The sequence below is a fragment of the Miniopterus natalensis genome, chromosome 17 (genome assembly GCF_054644295.1).
Source record: "Miniopterus natalensis isolate mMinNat1 chromosome 17, mMinNat1.hap1, whole genome shotgun sequence".
In the NCBI taxonomy this organism is placed as follows: Eukaryota; Metazoa; Chordata; class Mammalia; order Chiroptera; family Miniopteridae; genus Miniopterus; species Miniopterus natalensis.
Genome location: NC_142097.1, coordinates 45099171 through 45126357, shown reverse-complemented (window position 1 = coordinate 45126357; position 27187 = coordinate 45099171). Strand labels below are relative to the sequence as shown.

The 27187-nt window shown below is 61.6% G+C and overlaps 1 protein-coding gene across 1 annotated transcript; it reads left to right on the top strand.

Moving 5' to 3' along the window:
* Positions 1–1976: 1976 nt before the first annotated feature.
* Positions 1977–27187, top strand: SLC38A10 (solute carrier family 38 member 10). Its single transcript, XM_087826409.1, has 16 exons — positions 1977–2297; positions 4685–4802; positions 7850–7895; positions 8686–8779; positions 8928–9071; positions 9849–9973; positions 12003–12105; positions 12850–13032; positions 13501–13612; positions 14111–14217; positions 17460–17622; positions 21477–21644; positions 21960–22403; positions 22936–23070; positions 25395–25562; positions 25728–27187. Exons 1-16 carry the CDS (start codon positions 2199–2201, stop codon positions 26777–26779), a joined length of 3261 nt encoding a protein of 1086 aa, XP_087682535.1. The 5' UTR covers positions 1977–2198; the 3' UTR covers positions 26780–27187.

The following is a 27187-nucleotide window of genomic DNA, read 5'->3' as shown; positions in this document are numbered from 1 at the left end:
CACCTGCACTATCGTGGTGAATCTTGCCAACAGAGCTGCAGAATTTATATAATTTATATGTATAAGCCCATTAGTACAAAAGTCAAGAAATGGAAAATGCTCTGCGCCAATATGATATTGAATTAGTTAGGGTGTAGCTTTGGCTTGGTGAAACAGAGTCCAAAATAACAGTGGTTTAAATGAGATGGTTTGCCTGCCCCTCACGGAGCAGTCAGGGGGAGGCGGTTTGGGGGCTGGGATGGCGGCTCTGCTCCAGGGTGTAGTCCGGGGATCCAGGCCCCTTCTCCCGTCACAGTCCACACAGCCTGACATGGCTTCCTACCATCACCTCTATGTTCCAAGCAGCAGGATGAAGGGAGGGGGAGGGCGGGACAGACCCCCCTCCTTTTAAAAGGTTCTACCTGGAAGTGGCACCTGCCATTTCGGCTCGCCGGTCAGAACTTAGTCACATGACCACCCCTAGCTGCAAGGGAGGCTGGGCAGTGTGCCCTTTGTTCTAGGCAGCTACAGGTGCCGGCAGAATTTGGAAGGTGGAATCACTGAATATTAAAAGACAAATAGTAATCTTTCCAATAACCATTTAGGGATATATCCATATGTGGTACACTTTTAAAGAAAAGTAATGAATTGATAAAATCCGGGTAGTGATGATCCCAGGATGGCTGTGAAGAGGGGAGGAAGGTGGGATGGTGCAGGAACCAAAGGGAATATCTAAATTTCTGCTAATATTCCGTCTTAAAGTCAAATGGTGGGTTCGTGAGTACTCGCTGTTCTTTGTTAAACCATACACTTAAATTACGCACATCCTGTCGTGGATGCATGCCGGGGTGGGGTGGGACAGAGCCTTACGCAGTGGCTGTCCTGCCTGGAGCTGAGGAATCAGCACCTTGCTCCAAGACATAAGGTCTTTTATGTGCCTACCTGCTTGGTTCCCCAGTATCCTCTCCCAGCAGCCTTTAATCCTTCCTGGGTACGGTTCCAGCCTGCTTGGAATTGCTTGTTTCTCCCTGAGAAGGCCCTTCTTAGCCCTCCTGCTCTGTGTCTATTCAGTAGACTCATTGTGAGCATCTGCCAGGTGCCAGGGATTCACAGATGTATCGGGCACTTCTGCCTCCTTCTCCTCAAAGCCCTCTCCATCCTCCATCCCCATTTGTCCCTCAAGGCCCAGCCTAGAAATCACCTCCTTCTTGAAGCCCTCCTAGATTTCTCTGGTCATACTGGTCTCTACGTCTCCTGCCCTCTCACGGTATTTCCTTTGTGCTTTTAATATTCGAATGTTGGATTCTCTCCTCCCACTGCTCCGGGTGCTGTTCGGCAGAGCGCTGGCCAGGCCTAGGGAGCAGATCCCCACGCCCCTTCTTATGAGCTTTGTGACCTTAGCTAAATCACAAGACCTCTCTGTGCCTCAGCGTCTCGCTTGTAAAACGTAGGTTGCTAACTCATTGGAACAGGTTAAGGGTATGCCCCGACAGTTAAGAAAACCAAGCACACCCTCCGCCTACAGTTCTAGGGTGTAATTGCTAAAATGCACCCCCAAAACCCCGCTTTCTCCCGAAGGCACGGCGGGGCCTTTTTCCTCTTGGCCTCCATTGGCCTTCGGGAGCGGGGCTCTGCTGGCGAATGAATCTCTACTGCTCCCGCCCCTGCAAGGTGGGGTTCAACAGCCCAGCTCCGCGGGAGGCCAGCGGGGAGACCTAGACAGGTGCCCAGCTCCTGGGCCCCAGGCCCCGCCTGCAGCCCCGCCCCCACGGCAACACCTCACTCTCATTGGTCCGTGACCTGCCTAGCCCCGCCCTTCGAGGCCCCGCCCCGCGGAGCCCGGAGGGTTTCCTAGAGGAACCCGCCCATTCCTGCCCTCGCGGCCCCGCCCCGTGTCGTCACTTCCGGGCGGAGGAGCCCGCGGAAGGCGGAAGTGAGTGCCGGCGGCGGCGGCGCGGCCGGGCTGAGGTGTGCCGTGTTGGCACCTGCGGCTCTTCCGGGTCTGGGCGCGGGCCACGGCGGCGGTCGGCGGGAGCGAGTGAGCCAGAGACGCTGCCATGAGGCGGCCGCCGGGCCTGGCGGGGTCTGCAGGTTGACGGCCCCGCCGCCTTCCCGCGAGGCCGCCTCCTCCAGGCAGCCCCCGGTGCCCGTCAGCGCCTCGTGCCCCGCGGTGGTCCCGGCGTCTCGCACCCGGGCTCCCGGGCCCCCAACTCGGCGCTATGACCGCGGCCGCCGCCTCCAACTGGGGGCTGATCATGAACATAGTGAACAGCATAGTAGGGGTCAGTGTCCTGACCATGCCCTTCTGCTTCAAACAGGTGAGTCCGCGGGCCGCGGTCGCCGCCCTCTGCCCCCCCCCGTGCCCAGGGCTGGGTGGGCGCGCTCCGCCCCGGGGTCTGCAGGCGGCACCCGGAGCTCAGCATTGGCGCCGGCAGCACGTCCCGCACGTTTAGTAACTTCAGACAGAGCGACAGGTGTAGCGAAGCAAAATGATCGATCCGAGGGGTCAGTGCGACTTTTATCGCTTTTTTAAAAAAACTCCGACCCCACCGCGCTCGCGGTCAGAAGCAGGCAGGTCGAGCCCTCCAGGCGGGGAACGGGGGGCGCTGGCTACGCGGCGGCTACAAAGTTGCCAGACTGCACAGCGGAGGGCCGCGCAGTCCGCAGAGGCCGATGCAAACACTGAAACAAGCCTCAGCCCTTAAAATCAGTAGCATCCGACATTAAATGCCGCCTGAGAGAAAGTCGCCGTTTCGATCTGTGGCTCCATGTAGCTTCTGTTTAAACAGCCCACAAATAAATAGGCATTCGGTGCGTTTGGCGGGGAGGGGAGGGTTGCTGCTCCCCCTGCCCCCGAGGGTGAGGGGTGGTGGAGGAGTCTTATGTGATGAAATGAAATAGGTAGGAAAATGGAAATAAGAGGGTCATTTTGGAACTGAAAATGAGCCCCAGTAGTTTAATTTTAGATTAACAGACACTTTGCATTTTTCACACTTAGCGTCTTTTGGGTAAAAACTGCAAAAAAAAAAAAAAAAAAAAGTTTCGGTCCCCCACCTAGAGCCCTGCAGCCTGTCTGCCTGAGGATGCGTCTGACGTGGCTGGCGGGCATGTTGGCAGGAGGATGGTGGCATGCAGGCAGTTGTGGGAGGCCTGGCTGGCAGTTCCTCACGCCCCTGGGGCAACACCTGTATCTGGGCATCGAGCATCCCTGGTGGGTGGCCAGCGCTGGGCGTTTCTGGAAGGACTACGTGTCCCAGTGTGCATTGCGACTTGCCTGGCACGGAACTGCACCCTGGGTCGTGTAGTTGTTTGGCTGCCCATCTGCACCTCCCACGCTGCCAGCCTTGATGCCTGTGTGGGAGGTGCCACCGTGGCTGTCCATGGACTTGAGTGTCTGCCGTGTGTGTGTGTGTGTGGGGGGGGGGGGGGTGTCACATGGCCCCGGCCCGGGCATTTAAACATGGCCAGGCTGACTTGCTTAGCAAGAGCTCACAGCCTAGTGAGCCGAGGACTGGCAATGGTCACCTGTGCAGAGGGCCCGGCCAAGTTAAGGGCGGCCGCTGTCCCGTGGGCTCGGCATCTCCTCCCAGGGGAGCCCCTGGCTGCAGCATAGCGGGAGGCGAGGGGGCAGCTTAGGGGGGTGTGTGTAATTTTAGTGTGTGACAAACAAGTCATTTTTAAAAAGTTTTTTTTTTTGTGTGGTTTTTTTTTTTTTTTGGTTGGTTGGTTTTAGTCATTTTGGTGTTTGTTTTGAAAATTAACATTTTATTGAAGTATAATGTGTATACAGAAACGTGCACGTATTTTAGGTGTGGTCCTGATGAATTTTCGTAAAGTGAGTGAGCACATGTAACTAGCTCTCGAATTAGGGAGCGCGACCTTGCCCGCAGCCCTCCGACCGCGGCCTCCCCGTGAAGGGTCCGCTGCCCGCTGCTGGCCCCAGAGGTCAGTGTCGCCTGTTTCTGAGCTCCGTGGAAAGGGAGGTGTGCGATGCCCGGTTTTAATGTCTGGCTAGCGTTCCACTGTATGGATGTACCACAGTGTATTCCTTTACCTTTGCCGGGCACACCTGGCGTGTCCTGTTTGGAGCTCTATGAACACACGCACAGGGTCCGACTCTGTCTGCCTTTTGTGGGGAATTTACCTCCGAGGAAAGGGCCGGATCGGAGGATATGTATGCGTTCAGCTCCAGCAGGTACCAGGAGGTTGTTTCCTCAGTTTTTGGATCACGGAGAAGCCTGCTGTGAACGTCGGTGCACAGGTTTTTGCGTGAACACGTTTCCACATCTCCGGGGTGCATACCCAGGAGCGTGGTTGCTGGGTCGGATGGGACATGTCTGTCTAACGTATAAGAAAGGTGTAAATGCCATTTTTAATCTCTTCCTTCCAGAACACTCTTACCACTCGTAGCTGCTGATCCGGGTGGCTAGGAGGTGGCACACGGCGGGGTGTGCAGAGAACCGAGGGACGCGTGGAGCCCGTATTCGGACTCTCGGAGGGGCGGGGAGGGAGGTGGTCCCTGCTCTTTCAGGATCACGCACAGGTCTTACGACCCAGACAAAGCGTGCGGCCCCCACAGACAGGGCCTTGCCTCTGCAGGGGTGGGCGAGGGCCATGGAGGGGCTTTTGGAAGCGTTCACTGCGTGCGGTGAGGACACCAGGCCCGCTTCATGCTGTCAGTGTCTCTTTTTCTTTCACCCTCCAGTGTGGCATCGTGCTGGGGGCCCTGCTCTTGGCGTTCTGCTCTTGGATGACGCACCAGTCCTGCATGTTCTTGGTGAAAGCCGCCAGCCTGAGCAAACGGAGGACCTACGCGGGCCTGGGTGAGGATGTGGCCCGGGGAGGGCCTTAATGCCTCCTGAAGAAGCGCGGTGTTCTAGGTCGCGGCGGGCCTTTCGCCTTGGCCCAGTCACGTTCTTCCACCTTATTTATTTGTTCATTTAATACGTCTTTATCGGTTTCAGAGAGAGGAAGGGAGAGGGAGGGAGAGAGAAACATCAGTGATGAGAGTCATCGATCGGCTGCCTCCTGCACGCCCCCTGCTGGGGACTGAGTCCACAACCCGGGCACGTGCCCCCGACCGGGAATCAAACTGAGATCTCCTGGCTCACAGGTCGATGCGCAGCCGCTGAGCCACCCCGGCTGGGCCTCCCACTTTATTCTTAAGGCAGCATTCCTTCAGTGGCAATTGTTTTCCTTATTTTTAAATTTAATGCAGTTTTAAAAAACTGTTACTATAGTCACATGCTTCAAAATTGAGGTGATAGAAAAGCGTCTGAGGTGGCACCTCCCTCCCACCCTGGTTCTCCTGCCTCGCCTGTAAGCAAATACACACAGAGAGGCCCCCCTCCAGGCTCAGGCAGAACCAGCAGCCCCGCCTCTCTGTGGACTTGCTTACTGCCTGCCTCTCCTGGGTCCCAGAGCATCCTCGGAGCTGTCTGGTAGTGCCATGCTCTCCTGTCCCACTCCGAGTGTCCCGGAGGACACGGGAGCAGGCTTGTCACTGGGGGATGAGGGCAGAGGGACGTTCTGGTCTCCCAGGAGCAACCAAAATGGGGTGCATCTGCCCCGCGGCTTCTGTGTTCCTGGTGCTGTTGGTTGCAATTCCGTTTCCTTCGGTTCTTTCCCTTGTCCTTGGATTCTGGCTGCACTTCTGCTTCCTCTCATTTGGGAACATTTCCTGGGCAGCTCGGCTCCGGGACCGAGTTGAGGCTGCATTCCCTGCGCTACCTCGGGACCCTGCAGCTCTGAGCTCCGTTCCTGGGAAACTCGGGGTGGGAGCTGCCCTGTGCCTGTCTGGGGAAAACTCCTGGCCTCCAGGTAAAGCCCCAGACTCCCCCAGCCCACGTGCAGCCGGGACACCGGGCCCTCCTGGGGAGCCTGCCTGGCCCTCAGCTGGCAGCTGCCACACGGAGAGGAAGTGGGGCACAGAGTTCCAGGGACAGACGGATGATGAGGCCTGCAGGACCCTTAGGGCCGGCCTCTGGTTTCCTCCGGTCTGTCTGCTTTGCACGGGCTCCAGATGCTGGTTTGCCCTGACCTCAGGAAGGAAGATGCTTCCTTCTGTCAGACTCGCTGTTGTCCAAGTCACCCGAGGAAGTGAAATTTACCGGCTGAACTTGACCCGTGGGGAGACCTGGCTCAGCTTGGGATGAAATGTGCTCCAGGTGGCCCTTCCTTCATCCGCAGGGCTGGGGCCCGGGGGTGACCCTTTTCTTCCCACTGAGGGCCTCTGTACAGCGAGGTTCCTGTGGCCAGGCCCCGCGATGCCTGAGAGTGGGCGGGTGACCCTAGACTGGGTAGTCCTGGCGTTCGACAGCTGTCTGATGATTCTTGGAAAGTCCCTGAGAGGGCAGACCGGTTTGGCTGGATGGGAAAGACTGAGGAGAGTAAGGCTGCCTGTGGCCACCCTTCCACGTGGCTGCCTGGGGCTCCTGCTTGACCTCGGCCCAGTTCCCACCGCCAGAGACAAAAAGGTTGGGAACAATCAAGTGGCCTTCTATGATGTCCTGGGCACCAAACAAGGGCTCCCAGTGTCCCAAGGCCCGGTCTGCAGCGTCAGCTGCCCATGGCCCTGGCTGTCGCCCGGAGGCATGGGCCTCCTCCTGGTGCCAGCATGGCCGCAGGCTGCTGCTCGCCCTCTGGAGCTCCCAGCTTCTGAAATTCCGTTTGATCTTGACCTGGATCCTGTGCCAAGGGTCTGTGCCTGGTTCAGGTTGGGTTGTGATGCAAACAGGCTTTGTTAGGGGCCCCTGAGATGTGGGTCTCGCCCAGGGGTCCGACAGCCGGGGAGGTGGAGGGAGCCCGAGCGCAGCCTTCACCAGGCGCAGGCCGCTGCAGCCGGCGGAGCTGAGCCTGGTGCCGGGCTCTCTTCCTTTTGGCGGCTCCCTCTTCCTAAGTGATTTGAGAGTAAGGACAAGTGTTTTTTTGGAGTCATTCATGCCAATGGCCTGCATGCCTCCTGCTTCCCAAATCTCCCCAGGGGGCTCTGACCCTGGTGAGGGTGACATGAGGCCGGAAGCTGGGGCCCTCCTGTCACATACACCCCATTCTGGTTGCTTCTGGGAGACCAGAACTTCCCTCTGCCCTCGTTCCACGGGACCGTGGGGGGTCGCAGGGTTCCTGGGCCACTGTGAGGTTGTCCAGTCAGCTCCTAAGGCCCAGGGTTCCTGGGCCACTGTGAGCTGTCCAGTCAGCTCCTAAGCTCTCCTCTGCTGGAAGCATTTCCATGGTCAGGAAGGAAGGACCGATGCCGCTGTCCGCTGCAGGACGTGCGAGGCGCACCGGTCACCAGCCAGGCTCCTTCACTGCCTACCTTGAAGGGGGCCAGCCTGAGAGCGCTTGCTGGAAAGCATTCTCTAAATCTAAGATCAGACAGGGAACATCAAACCCCAGCCAGGCCCTGTGGTTTGAGCTGTGAAAACTGGGTGTTTGGGCTGAGGTGACTGCGCCCACGGGCCCCTCTCAGCTCTGTCCCCAGCATCTTCCACTCCAGGCAGGTTCCTTCCTGCATGCCGTGTGGGGAAACAGGTACAGTGCAGGGACCGACTCCCTCCCTCCCTCCCTCCCTCCCTCCCTCCCTCCCTCCCTCCCTCCCTCCCTCCCTCCCTCCCTCCCATTTTGTGTGAAGCACCAGCCTGCCTGCCTTTCCTTGCTTTGTTTTAGTTTTATGTGGTTTCCATTTGTTGATCGCAGAGCTGACAAAAGTGTGGGACCAAAATAAAAATATGTCTCCCTCACACCTGGGAATCGCCAGACCCAGGGTTTTTGTCACGTTGCCTTTCACGACTGTTACCTGGGGCGTCGTCACCAATGTGCTCGTGCTGCGGGACTGGACGGAGACCGATTCTCTCTTTTTGTTCCGCCCTAGCGTTTCACGCCTATGGGAAAGCCGGGAAAATGCTGGTGGAGACCAGGTAGGCGGTGCCCCCTGGCGGGGGCTCCTCTGTCCTGGCTCACCTGTAGCTGAGGGGAAACACCGCATGGGCTTCGGGGCGGCTGGGCTGGGATCAGCCGGTAACTGAGGGTGTGTTTCTGAAGTGTTACTAAGTATTTGAAAGTTCAGTGTCCTGTGCTCTTAGAACAATTTGCGTCAAGGTTAAAAGAAAATTAAAACGGGAAAACAGGAGCGCAGTGCAGCGGCCCTCCCTCGGCGGGATCACCCCTGGGGGCTGGCCCTGGAGCTGGTGCCCCAGCCCTGCACTGTCGCTGAGGCATTAAATTGGAAACGTCATGGTTTTCCCCCTTTGTAGTAAAGTTTTATGCCCCGAGAGTTGCTGGGGAGCTGCCCTCTCAGGCCTCTAAACCCAGGGCCACGTTTCTGAAGCACAGGTCCTGTGGCTTGTCGGCCACCGCAGCGCAACTTTGTATCCCGCAGTGCAACTTTGTATCCCGCAGTGCAACTTTGTATCCCTGAGGGAGCCTCGGAGCTCCTGCGGGGGGAGAGCCAGAGCCCCGTGGGGCAGAGCACTGCGGCCCTGGGTCTTTACTCCACTCGGACCCTGCGCTGCACAGACGCACCCAGGTCCTGGGCGTGTGCAGAGTTGCACCTTTCACGCAGCCCGGTCTTTGGGTGACGTGTCAGCAGGGGCTGGACCGTGAACACAGCCCGAGCCCGGCCCTCGGCGGAGGGCGGCTCTGACCACGGGGAGACCACAGACCCCTGTGAAATGCCGTTAATAGCCCGCTTGGCTTCCTCCCTCGCAGCATGATTGGGCTGATGCTGGGGACCTGCATCGCCTTCTATGTCGTCATCGGTGACCTGGGGTCCAACTTCTTTGCTCCGCTGTTCGGGTTTCAGGTAGGGACCCTCTCGGGTGTCTGGTGTCTGGACATGCTTGTGCGACGCCCTCAGACCTGCGGGAACAGGGGGGCTCAAGTCCTGGCGCTGGGCAGGAACCCCCGGGGACCCCCAGGTGGCGCCCGCCCAGCATCGCACTCGCCCCCAGGTGACCGGCAAGTTCCGCGTGCTGCTGCTCTTCGCGGTGTCGCTGTGCATCGTGCTGCCGCTGAGCCTGCAGCGGAACATGATGGCCTCCATCCAGTCCTTCAGCGCCATGGCCCTCCTCTTCTACACCGCGTTCATGTTCGTGGTGAGTGCCCGGCGCTTGCTGGCTGGTCTGTCCGCCAACTGCTGCCTGGGGACGACCGGAAGGGAGCTAAGAGCCTGGGAAGTGATGTGAGGGCCACTGCGGGGCCCACAGCGGGCGCTGGGGAGGGGAGGGTGAGATGTGCCTCCTGTCGGGTGGAGTCTCAGGTGGGTGTGGCCAGGGTCCTGGTGCCCCGTGTGCTCACGGGATGTTTTCTCTGTGAGGTTTCTAAGCGACTGGACGGGAGGACCTGTGTGCCGTGGGCGCTCAGAACATTCGGTCTTTACCGAGCGTGCCCCAGGCCCTGAGCCCAGGCCTGCCTGTCCACCGGCAAGGTCAGGGTGATCTCTCCTGGGGAGCAGAACCGGGAAGTAACTGCTGTTGGTTTTCCTCAGAGGACTGGGCACCGGTGCACGTTCCCAGCGGCCCTTGGCCGTGAGCACCAACTGTGAAAGCAACCCACAGCCCTCCCTGAGCCCTTCCTCATGGGGCTGGGGAAGGACCTGCCCGGTTTGGGGGGGACTGTCCTGTCCCTGAGGCAGTGGAGTGGGCATACTGGTGGCCTCACTGCCCGCTGCCTGGGCTAAGGGGCCCCTGCACAGGCTGCTGCCCTGAGTGCCAGGCGGGCCCTGCAGCAGTGCTCCTCTTAGCCGCGCCAGGCCAGCCTGTGGCCTAGAAGAGGGCAGAGAACCTTGACGGTGGGGACCCCGGCAGGCACACGTGGGCTGAGACACGGAGCGGGACTGGCGGGTCCCCGAGCGCCTCTTTCTCCTCTCGCAGATCCTGCTGTCCTCGCTCAAGCACGGCCTCTTCGGCGGGCAGTGGCTGTGGCGGGTCAGCTATGTCCGCTGGGAGGGTGTCTTCCGCTGCATCCCCATCTTCGGCATGTCCTTTGCCTGCCAGTCGTAAGTACCGCCTGCCCCGGGCCCAGGGGGCCTGTGTCCCGGGTGGGTGGGGTCAGGCTGGGCCGCGGACCCCTGAAGAGCCCCATCTTGTTCAGTTGTCTCCTTTGCCCCCTGCCATGAGGGAGACGGTTATGTGTTCACACATCTCTCACACGGAGAAGTTGACTTTATTCCTGATATGTTGCCGGCACTACTGGGGAGAGAACCATTTGCCAAATCCCCCCGAGAAGAGTTGGCTGTGGGAGCACCGAGCAGCCCAAACCATCTGATCCACAGTCCCAAGCATTTTGCCAGAAGTTAGCTGTTTGTGTGAAAGTATTTAAAAGGAAGTTGCATAAACATTGCCTGCAGGCTGCCTCTGGGTGCTGTCAGAGGCCCGTGTGCGTGCGTGTGTGTGTGTGTCTGCGTGTGCGCGTGTGTGTCTGCATGTATGTGCGTGTGTGCGCACGTGTGTGTGTGTCTGCGTGTGCATGCGTGCCTGTGTGCGTGAGTGCGTGTGTGAGTGTGTGTCTGCGTGTGCACGCGTGCCTGTGTGCGTGTGTGTGTGTGTGCGCACGCGCGTGTGTGAGTGCACGCGTGCTCGTGCGCCTTCCCCCAGCGAGGGGCTCTGAGCTCTGAGTGTAGCCCAGGCTGTTCCCACAGCTCCAGCAGCGCCGCCTTCGCCCAATGGCGAGAGCCAGTAACCACTCAAAAGAGGTGCGAACCGGGTGCGGACGGGAAAAGACCATCGGTGTGCCGGGCTGCCAGTGCCCCCCCGTCGCTCTCGTGGGCACAGCCCCGCCGAGTGCAGACCAGTGAGACATGAATGAGCTCCTCCTGTGTGCTCACACCCGCACGGGATCCAAGCTCCATCTCCTACCTCGTCCCTCCTGGCAGCCCGGCACCGCCGGAACGCGCTCCGCCTGCTGCTCAGTGTCCCCTTTACAGCTGGCGACACGGCGGCCGCCTTCCACGGTGCCTGGCTGCCCCTTGTCCCTTCTGTCTCGAGTTTGCTTTTTTTTGCTTTTTGTTAATCCTGACCCGAGGATATTTTTTCCATTGATTTTTTTTTTTTTAGAGAGTGGGGGGTGGGCAGAGAGAGAGAAACATCGATGTGAGAGAGACACGTTGATCGGTTGCCTCCTGCATGCACCCCAACCAGGGCTGGGGATGGAACCTGCAAGCCAGGCACGTGCCCTTGACCAGGAATCGAACCCGTGACCCTTTAGTGTGAGAGCTGATGCTCTAACCACTGAGCATGGCGACCAGGGTGCACCTCACTTTTTAAAGGTGGCTTGGGGGTTGGCTCCACTGACTACTGTGCTTGTCCTGGATCGATGACGGTTTCCTGTCCTCACAGGCCCCCGCCAAGGGCCTTGGGGCCATGTCTCTGGGCCCCACGGGGACCACAGCAGACAGGACAGCAGAGTGACCACCCTCAGCACAGCACCACCCCTTGCTTTCTTGTCTGGGCATCCCCAGCGTAGCTCCCTGCCCCCGGGGCTGCCCTCGGACCTCGTACCCCCCCGTTTCTGACTCTCGCAGGAGAGCCTGCGTGGACCACCCCTTCCCTGCCCAGCTGCACTGCGCGGCTGGCCCAGGGCTGGGGGGCAGAAGCCGCTTTTCTGTCCTCTCCCGTCTCCTGTCCGCGGCTCCGAGCGCCTCCGAGGCACAGAGATGGGCGGGCGTCCAGGCTGCTTGTGTTTGTTTAACTTTCCAGTCTTTTGACAGCAATGCTCTGAACCGCTTCCTGCTTCCCCTGTAAACACGCCGCCTCCGACCGGCGCGCTCCCCGTTAGTGGTCACGCTCCTGCTTCAGCAGGACAGACGGCCTCTCGCTCTGAGGCACTTGTCAAGTGTCTGCAGGGGCGAGTGGGGAGGGCTCCGGGCACCAACCCAGGCCCCCTCCCCCTGGTTGCAACATCTTGGCTCAGCCCCGAGTTAGGCCCTGAGTTTCGTGGTGGCGAGCGTGGCGGGAGGGGAAGGGTTGGGGCCTCTGGGCTGGGGCCTGTCTCTCGAATCTGCTGAGTGAAGCCACCTGTTCTCACAGTCAGGTCCTGCCCACCTACGACAGCCTGGACGAGCCTTCGGTGAAAACCATGAGTTCCATATTCGCCTCCTCCCTCAACGTGGTCACCACCTTCTACGTCATGGTAGGACCCCGCTCGCCCTCTCCCCGCTCCCGCATCACAGGCGGTGGCAGCTCCTTACAGTCCCTGGCAGGGACCAGCTTCTGACCCCTGCGTCGTGTCCCAGAGCCCGGCGGTCGCAGGCAGGCCTGCCCCTCAGCTCCACCCGGGCCACCCTGAGACTGCTTCTCCCGGCGGCCTCGGTGCTTCCGTCCCAGGATGGCTGGGCTGGCTGCCTGGGCCTCGGCTGGTTCCCCCAGAAGGGGGTTGGGGGTGGGCAGTAGGAGTTGCCGCCACAGCCGGTGCCCATTCTCCGTGATACCCCGTTGGCTGTTTCATCGCCAGGTTATAAGTGCACTGGGCTCCTGGCTTGGTACCCGAGCCTCTTGTTCTCGGCATTCTTGTTGTGTTTACAAACGGTCCGTGAAGATTGCCGCCAACCAAGCGTCTGCACCCACAGGGACACGGTTTACCCTGCAGTGCCCTGGCTGGGCTTTCAAACCACATGAAATCCTGCCCTCCACGTGGAGGGCACATGGGGCCCTGGCTCCTTCTGTCCACACAAGAGCTCCGTGTCCTCGGTGCCCTTCCCCATGAGTCGCCTCATGGGACCCTCCCCTTTGGGCATTTACCCTTCTTACCAGCGAGGACCTGTGTCGAGCCGGGAGGCTGGCAGGCACGAGGGTCTCGCTGAGGCTGCTGTGAGGGGCCCACGGGTCCTTCCGGGGAGGGGCGGCCCAGCACAGCCCCCCGCGCTGTCCTCCGCAGGTGGGGTTCTTCGGCTACGTGAGCTTCACCGAGACCATCGCGGGCAATGTGCTGATGCACTTCCCCTCCAACCTGGTGACCCAGATGATCCGAGCGGGCTTCATGATGTCGGTGGCTGTGGGCTTCCCCATGATGATCCTGCCCTGCAGGCAGGCCCTGAATACTCTGCTGTTCGAGCAGCAGGTGAGGCTCCCGCTGCTGACGGTCTGGAACCGGGATGTGCACTTTCCCGGCTTGGTTGTGCTCTCTCCTCGTGGCTTCTGCTAGTTTCTTGTTCTCCAGCCAGTGCTAGGTGAACTCTCCTTGCCAAAGTGAAATCTTTCAATAGGGATTTTTTCCTAATCCAACTTTGGAGAAAAGAGACGGCAGCGGGACAAACGGACTGACTCACACGGAGCCAGGCCCTGCCTGTGCCTGTTGCCGGGGCCTCCCCGCTGTGCTGCTGCTTCCCCAGAGAGGCAGCGGGAGGTCCGGGCCTGTCCCTGCCCTTTCGGCCCGAGGCTGTAGAGCTTATGCCCACTGCTGCCACGGGGAGCAGCCCGGGCCTCACGGGCCTGGGCGTCCCGCACACCCCGGGCACTGGCTCACAGGAGGGCGGTGGGGAAGCCGCGTCTCAAAACCTTCCTGTTTGTGTTTCTGTCCACTCAGCAGCAGAAAGACGGGACCTTTGCTGCCGGGGGCTACATGCCCCCCCTGCGGTTCAAGGCGCTCACCCTCTCGGTCGTGTTTGGAACCATGGTCGGCGGGATCATGATCCCCAACGGTGAGTGGGAGGGCCTGCTGGTCCCGGTCACCGCCTCGGCCCGGGCGTCCCCTCTTCGCCGCAGCCGTTGATGCATGTGGGCGCTCGGCAGCCCGGCCTCAGGGTTTCCCACCGAGAAGCCTCCCTGGTGCTTCTGCAGGGCGTCCAAGCAGCAGTGCTAGGCCTCACTCTGGGGGGCCTGGGGAGACGCTCCTGCTGCCTCAGCGAGGCTCACCCACGACGAACCGGGCGGCGTTTGTGAGGAAATGGGGGCGCAGAACAGGGAACCTGCCCGAGATGCTGTAGCCGGGAAGGAGCAGCCGCAGCTGTGCGGGTGCTGAGTCTGCAGTCCTGAGTGTCCCGTGGGCGCAGAGGCTGTGGCTCTGCTCCTGGCTGGCGTCCAGGGTCGGGCCTGGATCAGCCTCCATGCCAGGCCGGCCGGCTCACCATGCTCGCTGGAAGGTGAAATTCCGTTCCTCCCGGAGCCCTGGGCGTCACCCCCCTGTCTCTTGCCCGCAGTGGAGACGATCCTAGGCCTCACGGGCGCGACCATGGGGAGCCTCATCTGCTTTGTCTGCCCGGCTATGATCTACAAGAAGGTTCACAAGAACACGCTCTTCTCCCAGGTGAGTGCCCCCAGCCTCCTTGGACCCCTGCATCCGTCCCTGTTCTCTCTTGGCTTCTGTGAACTGCGGCTGCTTAGCACACAGGTACTCGGTCCCGTGTCCTGTGGGTCTGGGCGACGCTAGGGTTAGCCAGGGTGAGGGTCCGCACGGCAGGGCCACCCCGAGCGCTAGCAGGTGTGCACGGCGAGGTCCCTGGGCCTGGCGTGGGTGTCGCACCAGCTTCTCAGCATCAAACACTAAACAGCTTTTCCCCAAATGTGGTCCTTCCGTGTCATATCCCTGCCTCAATCTCACCCCTCCTGAGGACACCCCACCCACCATCCTGCTGGGGACCCCGATGGAGTCTCCCTCCGGTCTCCCGCTGCTGCAGACAGGCCGGGAGACGCCCCCTTTTGTCTCTGGAAACACTCTCTCCCAGAGTCGCCAGCTGATACAGTGTAGCCGCCGCGGCCTCGGCCGCTGTCTACAGTGTAGCGGCTCCTCCGGCCACTGTCTACAGTGTAGCGGCTCCTCCGGCCACTGTCTACAGTGTAGCGGCTCCTCCGGCCGCTGTCTACAGTGTAGCGGCTCCTCCGGCTTCTCTTGCTCTCCCGCCTGCTTGAGGTGTGTCTCTTATGACAGCATATGGTTGGCTTTTGTCTTGTCTTGTTTTCATCCAGTCTGTTAATAGGAGCATTTAGGACTGTTTACGGTTGGTGTAATTACTGATTTTGGGGGGATTAAAGCTTCTGTCTTACTCTTGGATTTTTATTTGTCCCATCTGTTCTTTCTTCGTTGTTTTTTCTACCTTTTGGATAAATCGAGCGTTTTGAGTATTGATTCTTTGCTCCTCTGCTCGCTCTGTACGCATGTTTTTTGGTGTCAGACGTGGCCATTTAATAGGAAGCCTGGCTTATTAGAGCTGATGGTAAGTTAGTTATTTACTGATTCCCAGACCAGGCACGGATCCCACGCTATGCTAACTCCTTTTACCCGCCTCCGGCCTTTGGTGCTATTGTTTTTATGTGTTTTAATTTTACATATATTTTAAACTCCTCAAGACACTACGGTTTCACATAGTCAATATTTACTTACACGGATCCTTGCGGTTTCCTGGCTTCCTGTCCCTTGGCCCCGCCTCCTGGCAGCCTGTGGACGTGGCCTGTGACGACCGTCGAGGTTCTGGTGGGACTCTCCCTGCAGCAGGCAGGACGGCAGAGGCCTGTGTCCCGGTGACGCCAACCTGCCTGTGCTTTGCCTTCACTCCTTGGGTACGACCTCTGCAGGTCTCAGGGAGTCACCATCGCCTGAGATCTCTCAGTTCTCTGCTGACCCTTTGGTGGCCAGTCTCTGGGGGGCTGAGACAGCTGGCAGAGGCCCTATCCTGGGGAGAACGCTACGCAGGACGGGGCACCCTCCTCCAGGAGTGGAGCCCCTCACCCCTGGGGCCACCCTGTGCTCATGCTAGTCCAGACCCCGCTGCACCCTGCGCTCAGCACCCCGCCCCTGCGCCCATGTCCCGGGCCTGCCCCTCGGGGCTTGCTGCCTGGGCTCTGCGGCAGCGTCTCAGCCGGGCCCGCGCGCGTTTTTATCAGCTTTCACAGCAGCCGTAAGTGGGGTGCTGTCGGCCATCAGCCCGGCCAGTCACAGAGGCATCTTGGTGACGTCTGGGAACCGCTCACAGTGGGGAAGGAAGCGCGTCGCCCGCCAGGTTGTGGGCGTTTCTCCCAGTCGGTCAGGTTCAGTGTTTTAGTCGATCAGACTCTTTTTGGGAGAGGACGTCAGTTAGAGAGACCCTCCCGCTCCAGTGTTACGTGAAAAAGCTCCCCCCTCTGCTTCTTGCACGACCTTACCGGTCGAGGCCTCTGATCTGTCCTCTGTCTTCGTGTGAGTGAACAGCAGTTGTGCTCCATGTCTTTCCAGGAGGCTCCTAGTGGTCAGACACGTCCTCACCCGTGCGAGACGTGACTGCTCCCTGGCATCCCGTCCTTGTGCGTGTCTGGGCCTCATTGGGCCGCGTCTGGGCCTCCTTTTCTAGCGCGCAGGCCACCTGTCTCGTCGCAGGGCCTCCGCAGTGTTATAATCACTGTGTGCTCGCACAGGACACGCGCTCCCACACGCTCCCTTCTGTCCCCTCCCCTTCGCTTCCATTGATAACACTTCTGGACGGTCCTGCTGGTTTATTTCCCATACGAATGTTCCAGTCAGCTGGTCTCACTCTTCACAAAGACAATTCCCACTTTTTTGTGTTCTGGCCCAATTGGGATTCACTGAAGCTGGAGGCGAAGTTAGGACGAGTCAGTCTGTCCACCCTCGTGACCCACAGCATGTCCTCTGACGTCCTGCGCAGCGACAGGGCCTGGTTGTCCCTACGCAGGCTCCGTGTCCAGAGTGCGGGCCACGTGCACGGCTGGGATCCTGGGGCCTCAGTCTTCCCTGGGCTTTCTACCTGTTGCTGTTTGAGGAGGGGGAGGCCGTGCCTTTCAAATGTTAGTTCCTCTCCTGGTCTCACACCCTGGCCCTGGCGGTGGTGTGAGGGGCAGGCCCTGCAGTGTCTAGTGTGGGCCCGGTCAGCCTGTTGAGCCCGATGCCAGCTCTCGGCACGGTGTCCAGCGTGAGTGTGCACGTGTGCATGCCTGGACACGACACGCCCGTGGGCTCAGACTCAAGGGGACGGGGCCTCTGCTGTGCTGCTTTACGGCTCGCTGAGCTGCATTAACCACCTTCGGCTGCGAGGGCAGAGGCGGTGAAGGTCTCAACTCAATGTGGGGCCGTTGCATCGTGAGCGGTTCTAGAGCGGCCCTGACCGTGGCTGCCCTGCGTGAGCCTCTGCCTGTTTCCCAGCACGTTGCCTTAGCGATTTGAGGAACGTGTCTTCTGAGAGACACACTCGGAAATGTGGCCCCGGTTTCCCACGTTCAGGCCTTGGGTCTCAGCCAGCAGGCACTGGGAGTGTCTCTTACAGCCCCCCCTTCTCTTCCGGCTCCCCTTGTACCCCCACCCCCTTCCCCGTTGCCAGTGGGGCTCGAGCAGTGGCTGATGGTCCGTCCTGTTGATCAGTTGGGGACGACATCTCCCAGTGGCCAGTGGGATGGACCAGCAGGCGGGATGGACCAGCAGTCAGGCCTTCAAGCGCTGTGCCCGGCCCTCCTGCTGTGCTCAGCGAGGGGGCTTCCGCCCGCATGCCTCCCTGCTCCCCAGGAAAGGTGGGGGCCCGGGGACTGCGTGACTCCTCTTGCTCTTGGGCTCTCTGTGTCATCCAGGTGGTGCTCTGGGTCGGCCTGGGCATCCTGGTGGTCAGCACAATCACCACCTTGTCCGTGAGCGAGGAGAACCCTGTGGACTTGGATTTGGCAAAGGAAGCCCCCGGCAGTTGGCTCAAAGAGGCTGAAGGCGGGAAGAAGGCAGAGGTGGCCCAGCTCCCAGGTACGTGGCTCTCAGGTGCACCATGGCCCCCCAGCTCCTGCAGCCCTCTGGGAGGTGCCCCTGCAGCGACACCTTGGGGTCATGGGAATGCAGGTGGCGTGTCCCAGGCTGTCTCATTTGCCCAGCTGCTTCCATCCTGTTTGGAGAGGGGCGGGCAGCCACCTGTGTGCAGGGGACAGATGGCGGATGGGGGACAGCAGGGCCGAGACCGCCACACCCCTATTTAGTGGGCTAACAAGTAATAAACTGTTTGTTAGTTTCGAGGATGTAAATTTCAGCCAGGTTTCTGCAGGACACAGGCTCCTGTGCTTTGTGACTTGTTCACAGTCTTCTCTTGGTCAGTCTGCCTGTTGGTGGAGTGATCACCTCACTTCCTCCCTTGGCTGAGGCCCCCGGGAAGGCCCCTGGCACCCCGTCTATGGCCGAGCCCGTGGAATGCAGGAAGGATGGTTTCTGAGCTCGGCTAAGGTCTCCCCTCCCACCGTGACTGACAAAAGAGTTTGCATGGAAGGGTGGGCCAGGGCGCAGATGTGCTCGGGTGCCAGCAGCGGCGGCTGTGGCCCTGGGACTTCATCTCCTGTGCTTGAGAAGCCCCTGCCTGCGGGGGGCTATCCCTCCCGGGCTGTCGGACCTCTAAGGAATGGCCGAGCTCCCTTCTGCCTTCCTGGGCCCGCAGGGCTGGCGAAAAGATACTCCCTTGGTGGGTTTCCTGCAGAGAAGACCCCTGGGAATGGTGGGACTCACGGAGGAAGCATCCTACGTGCCAGGAGCTGCAGGGCGTCTGTGGTGGGTTGCAAGGATTCAGGGATTTGGACGGAAAAAAAAGTCCACCCGAACAGGGAGGCAATGTCAAGGGCCCACCCTGTGGGCACCCCGCTGGATCCCTTGCCCAGGATGGGTCCACCCCGTGTGTTGGGTACCCCCCGGGAGAACTGGCCTTGGCACCGGCTCTCCCTCCTGAGCTGGCTGTGGCGTGCCGCGGCGGGTTTCTCGGCGTGAGTCAGCACCGGCAGCCAGCCGGCGGAGCAGCTGCATCCTGTCCTGGAGGCGGGTGCTGGCTCACCTGGAGCCATGTGGCCACATCTGGTTCCCATTTACTCACACGGCTGTGGGAGAACACATGGCCTTCGGAGCCTCAGCCGAGTGTTTTTAGCGCGCCCTCTGTTTTCTTGCCCCGGCCTCCCCCGTAATTGATGGGCTGCCTCGGCAGAGCAGAGCCGGCCTGTGCGGCCCGCGCCCTGTACCTGTCGGATCTGCCGCTGCCTTGTGATCGGCTTACTGGCCTCTTTGCTTCTCAGCTGCAAAACGGTGCCGGCTTTACTTAGAGCTCCTCACTGGCCCCCGAGTTACAGTGGGGACACTCTCAGCGAGCGCAGAGCCAGGCGCACGCAGTGTGGAGAGCAGTGAGGGCTGAGGTGCTTAGCCCGTGAAGGCTCACGAGGCCGCTGCCCACTTAGAAAAGGCTAAGTAGGCCCTTATTTTATGTTTGGAAGCACCCTAGGGGGCTGCAGGCGGGCGCAGATTTTGAAATATGGTGGCTGCCTCCTGGGACCACGGCTGTCCCCTTCCTTTCCTCCAGCACCTACACCCCCGTCCGAGGTGTTGGGGAGCAGCTTTGGCCCATGGCCCTTGTAGGACTTGCCCTCTTTCTGCATCAGGGGGTGGGGGCCACTGCTGTGCTTCTGCTCCTGCTCTGTGGGGAAGTGCCAGGCTGGGGCCTCTGGGTGCCTGCTTGATGGGAGGAAGGCCTGCAGGTGGCCGTGTGTCCCTGTGTGTGGATACAGGTGGGCTCACGCCCGTCCCTCCCAGGTGCTCACCCCATGCCGCCCGCTCTAGCTGCCCCAGAGACACCCAGGGGCAGAGTAAGGACCACGGGTGTTGGCAGCCCCCAGCCCTGTCTCCCTGGGCCAGGACTAGAGAATTACTGATGCCCCACTGGATGCGGGAAGTGTCTGGTGGGCACCCAGCCACTGGCCTGCTGTCTCGGGAGCTCCTTGCCGGGAGCACTCCAGCAGGGTGAGTGTGTCCCGTCACCACCATTCTCAGTGTGCAGGGGGGCCGATGACCACCGGACTGCCCAGGCGCGTGGGACCCACTGCTGCCTGGCAGAGGGGCATAAACTCAGAATTTCTGGGTTCTGGTGACCTTGGCCAGTGGTTGCTGGCGAGTCTTGCTTTGGTAATTGGAAGTGATGACTTAGGGGACAAGTGAATTGGGCAGTGACCTTGGGGAACAACGGGGTGGCCAGCGCTGACCTTTGGGAGCCCCAGGTTTTGTGCCAGCCTGGGGCGCCCTCTGCTGGCTGTTCTCAAGCCCCACAGCTGCCAGCCTCGCAGGACAAAGGGGCCCAGAGCCCCACTCCCCTGCAGCCCTGTCCACACCTCGTTGCCCCTGTTCACCGGGGGTAGCACCACCAACCACACACAGGCACTTCCTGTCTTTTGCAACCCGCGGTCACATCGCCGTCGGAAGCCGAGCCAGGCGGAGCGCGGGCTGTTTTCAGTTATTTGTTTGAAGTTTTATGTCCGTTTTACTGTGGCCAAGAGGCGTTGCCGGCAAACGGTCCCCAGTGAAGCTTGGCTCTGCTTCAGGAAGTGTGGTGGCCGTCCCCGTGGACAGCGTTGAGGTGCGGGGTCCTGACCCGAGGTGGCTGCTGCGTGGTGAAGACTCGTGAGTTCCTGCCGTGGTCACTGCCCGGCCTGGCAGACACACGGAGCCTGCCTCAGCCGTCACCTTGGATGGCTGCTAATTTTGTTCCTTTCTGAGAACTGACCTCCAGAGGCAACTTGGCCCTGGATAGAGCAGAGACTCTCTGTTTGTCATACTGGCCCATGCCCTCCCGGCCCCCTTTCTTAACTCGCAACCTGCTCGACAGACACCTCTGATTTAGGGCGCTTCTCTTTGGTGCATGGGCGTCTGCAGGGCACTGATTACATGGCAGAGCCCAGGATGTTTTCACCGGCCTGTGAGCCAGCTGCCTGGTTAGACCCTGGAATCCAGCCGGCAGGGCCGTCCCTGCACCGCACGTGACAGGGCCTCCCTGGCTGGCAGGTCCCATCTCCTCGCTGATCCTCTCCCCTGGGAGGTGACGGGTCCCGTCTGAACTGGAGTGTTGTGGGTGCTCCCGCACGGTCCCCACTCGGGCCTGGGGACCTGGCTTCTCAGAGAGCAGAGGTGGCTTCTGGCCTTGGATGAAACACACGATCGTCTGACACGAAGTGTTTTACGTGGAGATGGTTTCCCAATAGGCTCCGTTTTCGCCCAGTTCCGTGGGCCACCCTGTGCCCCTTCCCGAGGACTGTGGGTGAGGGTGCGGAGAGGATGGCCGTGGTTGCGAGGTGCTGCGGGAGGCGGGTGCGGCTCGGCCGGCTGTGGGCTTCGCTGTCTTCCTCTCGATACTGGTTTTCACCATCCGCGGTAAGGGGCTGGCAGGCTTACGAGTCCATCTGCCAAAGGCACAAGCACCTCTCGCCCTACACGCGGCTGGAGCCCCGCACCCGGCACCCTGCACCCCGCAGCCCACACCCCGCACCCCCCCCCCCCCCGCAGCCCCTCCAACGGTGGGTTTGTGCTGCCACCTGGTGGCAGCGGCCCGTGTTACACGGAGAGCTGCTCCTCTGCGCGCAGTCAGGTGTAAATTTCATCTTGACATTTTTGTTATGAATACACATGAAAAATGACAGTTTTCTGTGCCACTTAGCCGCTAATGATTGAACAGGAAAAAAACCTAACCGCTTAGGCCCCGCCGTTCGCCTGGGAGAAGTGATTACAGAGCAGGGGAACCTGCCCGGCCCGGGCCGGTGGGCGGGCGGCCGTGTGGAAACGCCGCCCAGCTAGCGGGTCTGTGCCCACAGGCCAGGATCCCGCCGTGGACGTGGCTGCGGATGCCCGAGAGAAGCCGAAGCTGCCACGCGAGAAGGACGAGGTAGAGCAGGCCCAGATTAAGGGCCCGGTGGACGTGCCCCCGCGGGAGGCCGCCAAGGAGAAGCAGGAGGAGGCGCAGCTGGATCGGCCCGGGCAAGGTGGTGCAGGCGGGCCGGGGGCACGGGGGCTGGGGCTCCCTGGGCCACGGGTCCTCCCTCCCCCTCCCCCGTCTGGCCCTTCTGCCTCCTTCCCCACGTCAGGCGGCTGTCCTGCCCCGGCCAGAGCAGCTGGGTTCCTGCTGCCCGTCTTACAATTTTCTGGAAACATCTGTCCTCGGCGGGACAGCTGTCAGACCTGCGGAGGTGGCCTTGCCAGCCTGGGACCACCATCGGGCACCAGAGCTCCGCTCTCAGCCCTGGGGTGGAGGCCAGGACCTCCTCCTCGGGCTCCCCAGCATGTCCCCTGTGTTCCAGGTGTGGCGGTGCCCATGGGGGAGGCCCACCGCCACGAGCCCCCCGTCCCTCACGACAAGGTGGTGGTGGACCAGGGTCAGGACCGGGAAGCACCGGCGGAGAGAGAGCACGGATCCCAGCACGCGGGCGAAAAGGCTCCAGGGGGCAAGGGCCAGGTGGTGCCACCTCTGCCGGACTCAGGGAGGGAGAGACGCGGACAGGCCCAGGCCCTGGAGGCAGCGGGGGGTCTCCCTGAAGTTAAGGTTCCAGAAGGAAATGGGCAGCGGGCTGTGGAGCCTGTGAAGGAGGAGCCAGAGCCGGTGGTCAGAGATCTGCGCCCAGGGCCCCAGGCAGTGCTCCCCGAGGGGCAGGACGCCCTGGGGGCAGGTGTGGACAGAATGGAGGGGATCCCGATGCCAGACCAGGCCCCGGGGGCCGTGGGCAAGCCGGTGGAGAGCGAGCCAGGTAGGTGTGGGCCTGGGTGGGCCTGGAGGGCCCGTGGGAGGGTGCGGGAATGACCGGTGGGCTGTGTGCGGTTTCTCCCCGAGAGGCTGGCATGCAAGGGGGGCAGCCCCCAGCCCCTGCAGGGAGCGAGCCCAGTGGCTCCACGGCTCCTGTAGGGCTTGTCATGTGGCTGTCTGCCAGGCCACTAAACGGCAGGGGCCACGCTGCTCCCGTGTGTCCGGGCACACGGGGACGGCCCGCCAGGCGCTTGACAGGTACCGCGTTGTTAAGTGCCGGCTGAGAGCAGGCTGGACGGGGCGTGCGTGCTAATTGGCCGGGTAGTTAGGCTGGCTCGCTGCCACGGCCTGGGAGATTGTTAAATATGTTTTTATTACCTCCCTGGTAATCGTCAGGTTGAACATAAACGGTGCTGACAGGGGAGGGGGCGGAGCGCGGGGTAACTTTAGGGAACATCTGCCACCTTTTGCCCCTCCTCCCCCTCCTGTTCCCCCTCCTCTGAGTCTCCTGCGAACCTGTCTTCACTGTGGTGCAGGTGGGAAGCCAGCCCCCGGGGCCGGGCAGCAGGCAGAGCCTCGCTGGCAGAGGGACTCAGAGGGACAAGCCGGGGGCCAGGCCGGAGACCTTGCGGAGGGACAGGCCGGGGACCATGCCGGCAGCAAGCTGGAGGGTAAGGGCTTTGCTTTCTCACTGCACCCTCCTGGGGCCCAGGGCACGTCCGCCCTTCCTTCCAGACCCCAGCGAGCGGGGCTGGGGAGAAGCCAAGGTTATCTTGGGGGACCTTTCCAGGCCCCCCCTCCGCCGCCCAGCTCCTCTTCGGGCACCACCCCGGTTCTTCTCCCCTCCGCCTGCTGCTCTGCCGCGTGCTTCCCAGCTCTGCCGTCACCCAGAGCGGTGTGAGCGATGCAGGGCGGGTCCCGAGATGCACCGGCCGTCCTGAGCTGCTCCCGGGCTGTGGGGACGGCTGCCGGAGCCGGTGCCGGGCGCCCTGACTCGGTCGCTGCCTCAGGAGCTTCTCCGCGCGGCTTGTCTCTGGGTTTAGTCTCCCTGTGTCCTGGCTCCAGGCCTGAGACTCTGCTCCCTAAACCCATGTGATTCTTTCTCTTTTTCTTTCTGGAAAGAGCGTTTTCACGGTTTCCTATTCTGCCTTTCTCCGTATGCCTCTCATTGGGATGAGCAGCTGAAATCAAAAAGATAGTCGCAGGTAGGAATCGAGAGGCGTGTGTGGAAGGGCAGGGCTGGCGCGGCCACGGTCCCGTCACGGCCCTGCACAGGCAGAGCCCGGGAGCAGGGCAGGCGAGGCCCCCAGCCCCCGCCGGGCCACGGCCCCTCTCTTACAAACACCCTGGTCCTTCTGGCCCTGTGGCGGCTCCAGTCACTAGGGGACAGTCTGTGAGTGCCAGTCGCTTAAGGCCCCGCCTCAGAGCAGGGGCGGGGGTCACGTGTGACTTCTGCCATGCGCGTGCCTGGTGTTAACACAGCGTGTGCAGTAACAGCGGGTGGCTCCCATCCGGCTGCAGGGCTGGTCCCTGTGGTCCTGGTGGCCACGCAGGGGCTCTGGCTGTGGGCATAGCTTGTCACCTCCACTCCGTTTCGTGTCTGTCTCGTGTGTGGCTTCTCCTTCCTGGCACTGGCGCGGGGCAGGTCCTCCCAGGAGCCAGCGAGGCAGTGGGGTCGGCTCCTCCAGAGCCTGCCCGGGGCCGGGTGGTGTGGGCAGCATGTAGGGCCGGCCTCGTAGCACCGGCCAGTGTATGGTCATGAGCCATGGGTGCCCAGGGGGACAGGGCGGCCCACGGCCAAGGTGGCTGGTTGGTCTGTGTGTTTCCCTCACCTAAAGGGAGGCGTGTGGATTTCTGACCCCATCCACGACCATGGCTTTGCGTAAGCAGGCGTTCTAATGACCTCGGGAGGTCTGAGGGGTGCCAGGTAGGGATCAGAGGCTGCCGCGCCTTGGCTGGCTGAGGGTCCCTGCCCCCCGTCTTCCCTGTGGTCGGCCTCAGTGTGTTCCTCACAGGCCCACCACCTGCACGTCCTTGCACTGGCCACCTGCAGGAAACCCCTGCAGTCCCTGGGAGAAGGCTGACCCTGTACCGTTCAGGCAGGTCCCAGGTCACCGCTGGGAGGACGGCCAGCACGTCCTGTGCGCCTGGCAGGCGGGGCGTCGCGGGGCTTTTGGCTGTCCCACTGCAAACCTGCCGCTTCCTTCTGGTGTGGACTTGCCCCCTGGACAGCTCTGCGCAGTCACACGTCAGCGCGTCTTATTAAAGAGAAACGTTGTGAATGTCCCATACACCGGGCCCCTCAGTGAGCAGCGCACCCAGGCTGGAGCACTGGGTGGAAACGGGGGCTCCCCTTCCATGTGGAGGCTGCTGCAGGTGCAGGGGCTCAGCCTCAGGCCTCCCCTGGGCCATGTTCTGCGTGGGACTGTGGACAGCTCAGCAGGGCCTGGCCACACCTGCTGCCCTGGCCTCCCCTCCATTTGCCAAGCTCCTCCTGTGCCGCCTTCAGCCCTGTCCTGGGGGGCGGGACCAGGAGCAGTGTGGGGACACCCCACGTGTTGGCTGTGGCCTTGTCCCATGGAGGTCCCAGCTGCTCTCTCTGCTGGGAAGCGAGACAGTTCTATTGTTTTCAAAACGCTCCCCTTGGAGGGAATGTTCTGTAGGTGCCAGCAGTCTTTTCAAAATGGCTTCTAGCTTAAGTGACCCAGCCCAGATCACACGGGTGCCGCTCTGGCAGGTACCCCGTGAGTTAGGGTACCTGGGGCCCTTCCAGGATGTCTAAGCCACAGGCCAGTGTGAGGCCAGTCAGGGCAGCCGCTGCCAGGCTGCAGAGCTTGGCTGTGCCCTGGGAGCAGCCCTGGGAGCCCCTCTGCTCGTGATGCCTCACTGGCCAGCAGGGGGCCGAGGAGAGCCCCAGGGCATCCAGGGAGGGTCCTTGCAGGCAACTCCGGTGTCCTTGCCGAGGCCCAGCACGGGCTCTGACGGTGTTTTCCAGCCCCAGAGGCCGGCAGAGTGGAGATGCTGGACCATGCGGTCCTGCTGCAGGTGATCAAGGAGCAGCAGGTGCAGCAGAAGCGCCTCCTGGACCAGCAGGAGAAGCTGCTGGCGGTGATTGAGGAGCAGCACAAGGAGATCCACCAGCAGCGGCAGGACGGCGAGGATGGCAAGTGCACCGGGCGGCAGGAAGGCCCGGGGAGAGGGTGCTTCCTGAGGCAGAAGCCACGTCCCCCGACTTCCCGTGTGTGGGTGGCTCTGGCCTGAGTCCCTCTGGGCGAGTGTCTGTGGCTCCTGCTCATTTCTGTGGCTAAACCTGTCTCTTCACTTGCAGTGGACGCACCAGCCGAGCTGGGGGTGGCTGCACCCAGGAGTAAGGAGCAGGAGGCCCACAATGGGGGGACCGTGGCGCATCCCCCCCTACAGCTTTTGGAACCTGAGCACAGGGCTCCTGGGCAGCCCGCAGCTCTGCCCCAAGGACACAGCCAGCACTCCCTGGAGGAGCCCAAGGGGGCTGCAGGCAGAGCCCCAGCCGATCCTCCCGGGGGTGTGGACACAGAACCCCGGGCAGCCCAGGCCAGACCAAGGGAAGGCCAGCAGGGCCCTGAGCATCATGTGGCTGTTGTGCAGGATCAAGCCCCAGAGCCGGGCCTCCCTGGGGCTCCGAGGGGCCCAGAGAAGCATCATGCTGAGGGCCCAGCTGGACAGAGTCTAGACATTCTTAGCAGAGGCTCTCAGGAGAGGAACAAATCCAATAAGGAGGCGGCAGCCGCTGGTGCCGGTGTTCAGGAGGCCGGGGCACGGGGAGAGGGGGTGGGGGCCGGGGACCCTCACGTGAAGCCCCAGCAAGTGAGCCAAGACCGGAGACCTGCAGGCCTGCCTAGCAGGTTGGGAGGAGCAGCCCCTCTGGCCCAGGCTGTGTTACATCAGCCGGAACTCCCAGCCGTCTCTGCCAGGGGTCAGGGAGGTTACCCAGAGGCAAGAAAGGACGACCCTGGTGGGGACCACGTGGGCGGGGAGCATGCGCCTGCTCCCATGGAGAACGCCGCCATCCAAGAGCCCGAGCAGAGGCCAGACCCTGAGCTCGGGCCCAAACAGGCCATGCCTGGGGCGCAGAAGCCGGACAACTCCAAACTGAACCGGGACCTGAAAGTTCAGGTGGGCGCTGACCTGAGGAGGAGACGTCGGCACGTGGCTCCTCACGCAGACGGGGAGCCGGCCCCCAACGAGGGCGTCATCATCAGCTTCGATCCCCTGTCCGACGTGCAGGTCAATGACCTCCGCAGTGCCCTGGACACCCAGCTCCGCCAGGCGGCAGGGGGTGCCTTGCGTGTGGTCCACAGCCGCCAGATCAAGCAGTTGCCCGGGGCCCTAGAGGAGGCCTGAGCACTCGCACGTGGCTGCCATCCTCCCGGTCAGTTGGTCTCACGCAGCCGTGGCTGGGCCGCGGTGACCCTGGCGCTCAGTGGGTGCCGAGTCATGCTTAAGTGGCAGTCTGGAGGCTGTCTCACTGCATCCTTTCCCAGAGTGGGCTCTGCCATCATGGACGCAGCTCTTGTCCGGGTGACCAAGCTCACCGCGGTCACCACTGGACTCCTCGTGACCACCCCTCCGTGTTCTGAAACAGTGGGTCCATGCAGCTGTGGGGGCCGAGTGAGGGTGGTGCCGTCTAGTGCTGACCTGTCCCAGCTCACGGCTGTGAGACCAGCCCTGGCCGCAGACCTCGTTACTCCACATTCCACTTGTCTCCGTTCCGGGTGTTGTAGAAAATCTTAATAAACACCTTTCTTGACC

Bases quoted from the DNA above. Each gene is read 5' to 3' on its own strand.
- SLC38A10 (XM_087826409.1), top strand. From the start codon at position 2,199: ATGACCGCGGCCGCCGCCTCCAACTGGGGGCTGATCATGAACATAGTG. The intron at 7,896-8,685 runs GTAGGCGGTGCC...CCTCCCTCGCAG, and splicing joins AAAATGCTGGTGGAGACCAG to CATGATTGGGCTGATGCTGG. The intron at 9,974-12,002 runs GTAAGTACCGCC...CTGTTCTCACAG, and splicing joins ATGTCCTTTGCCTGCCAGTC to TCAGGTCCTGCCCACCTACG.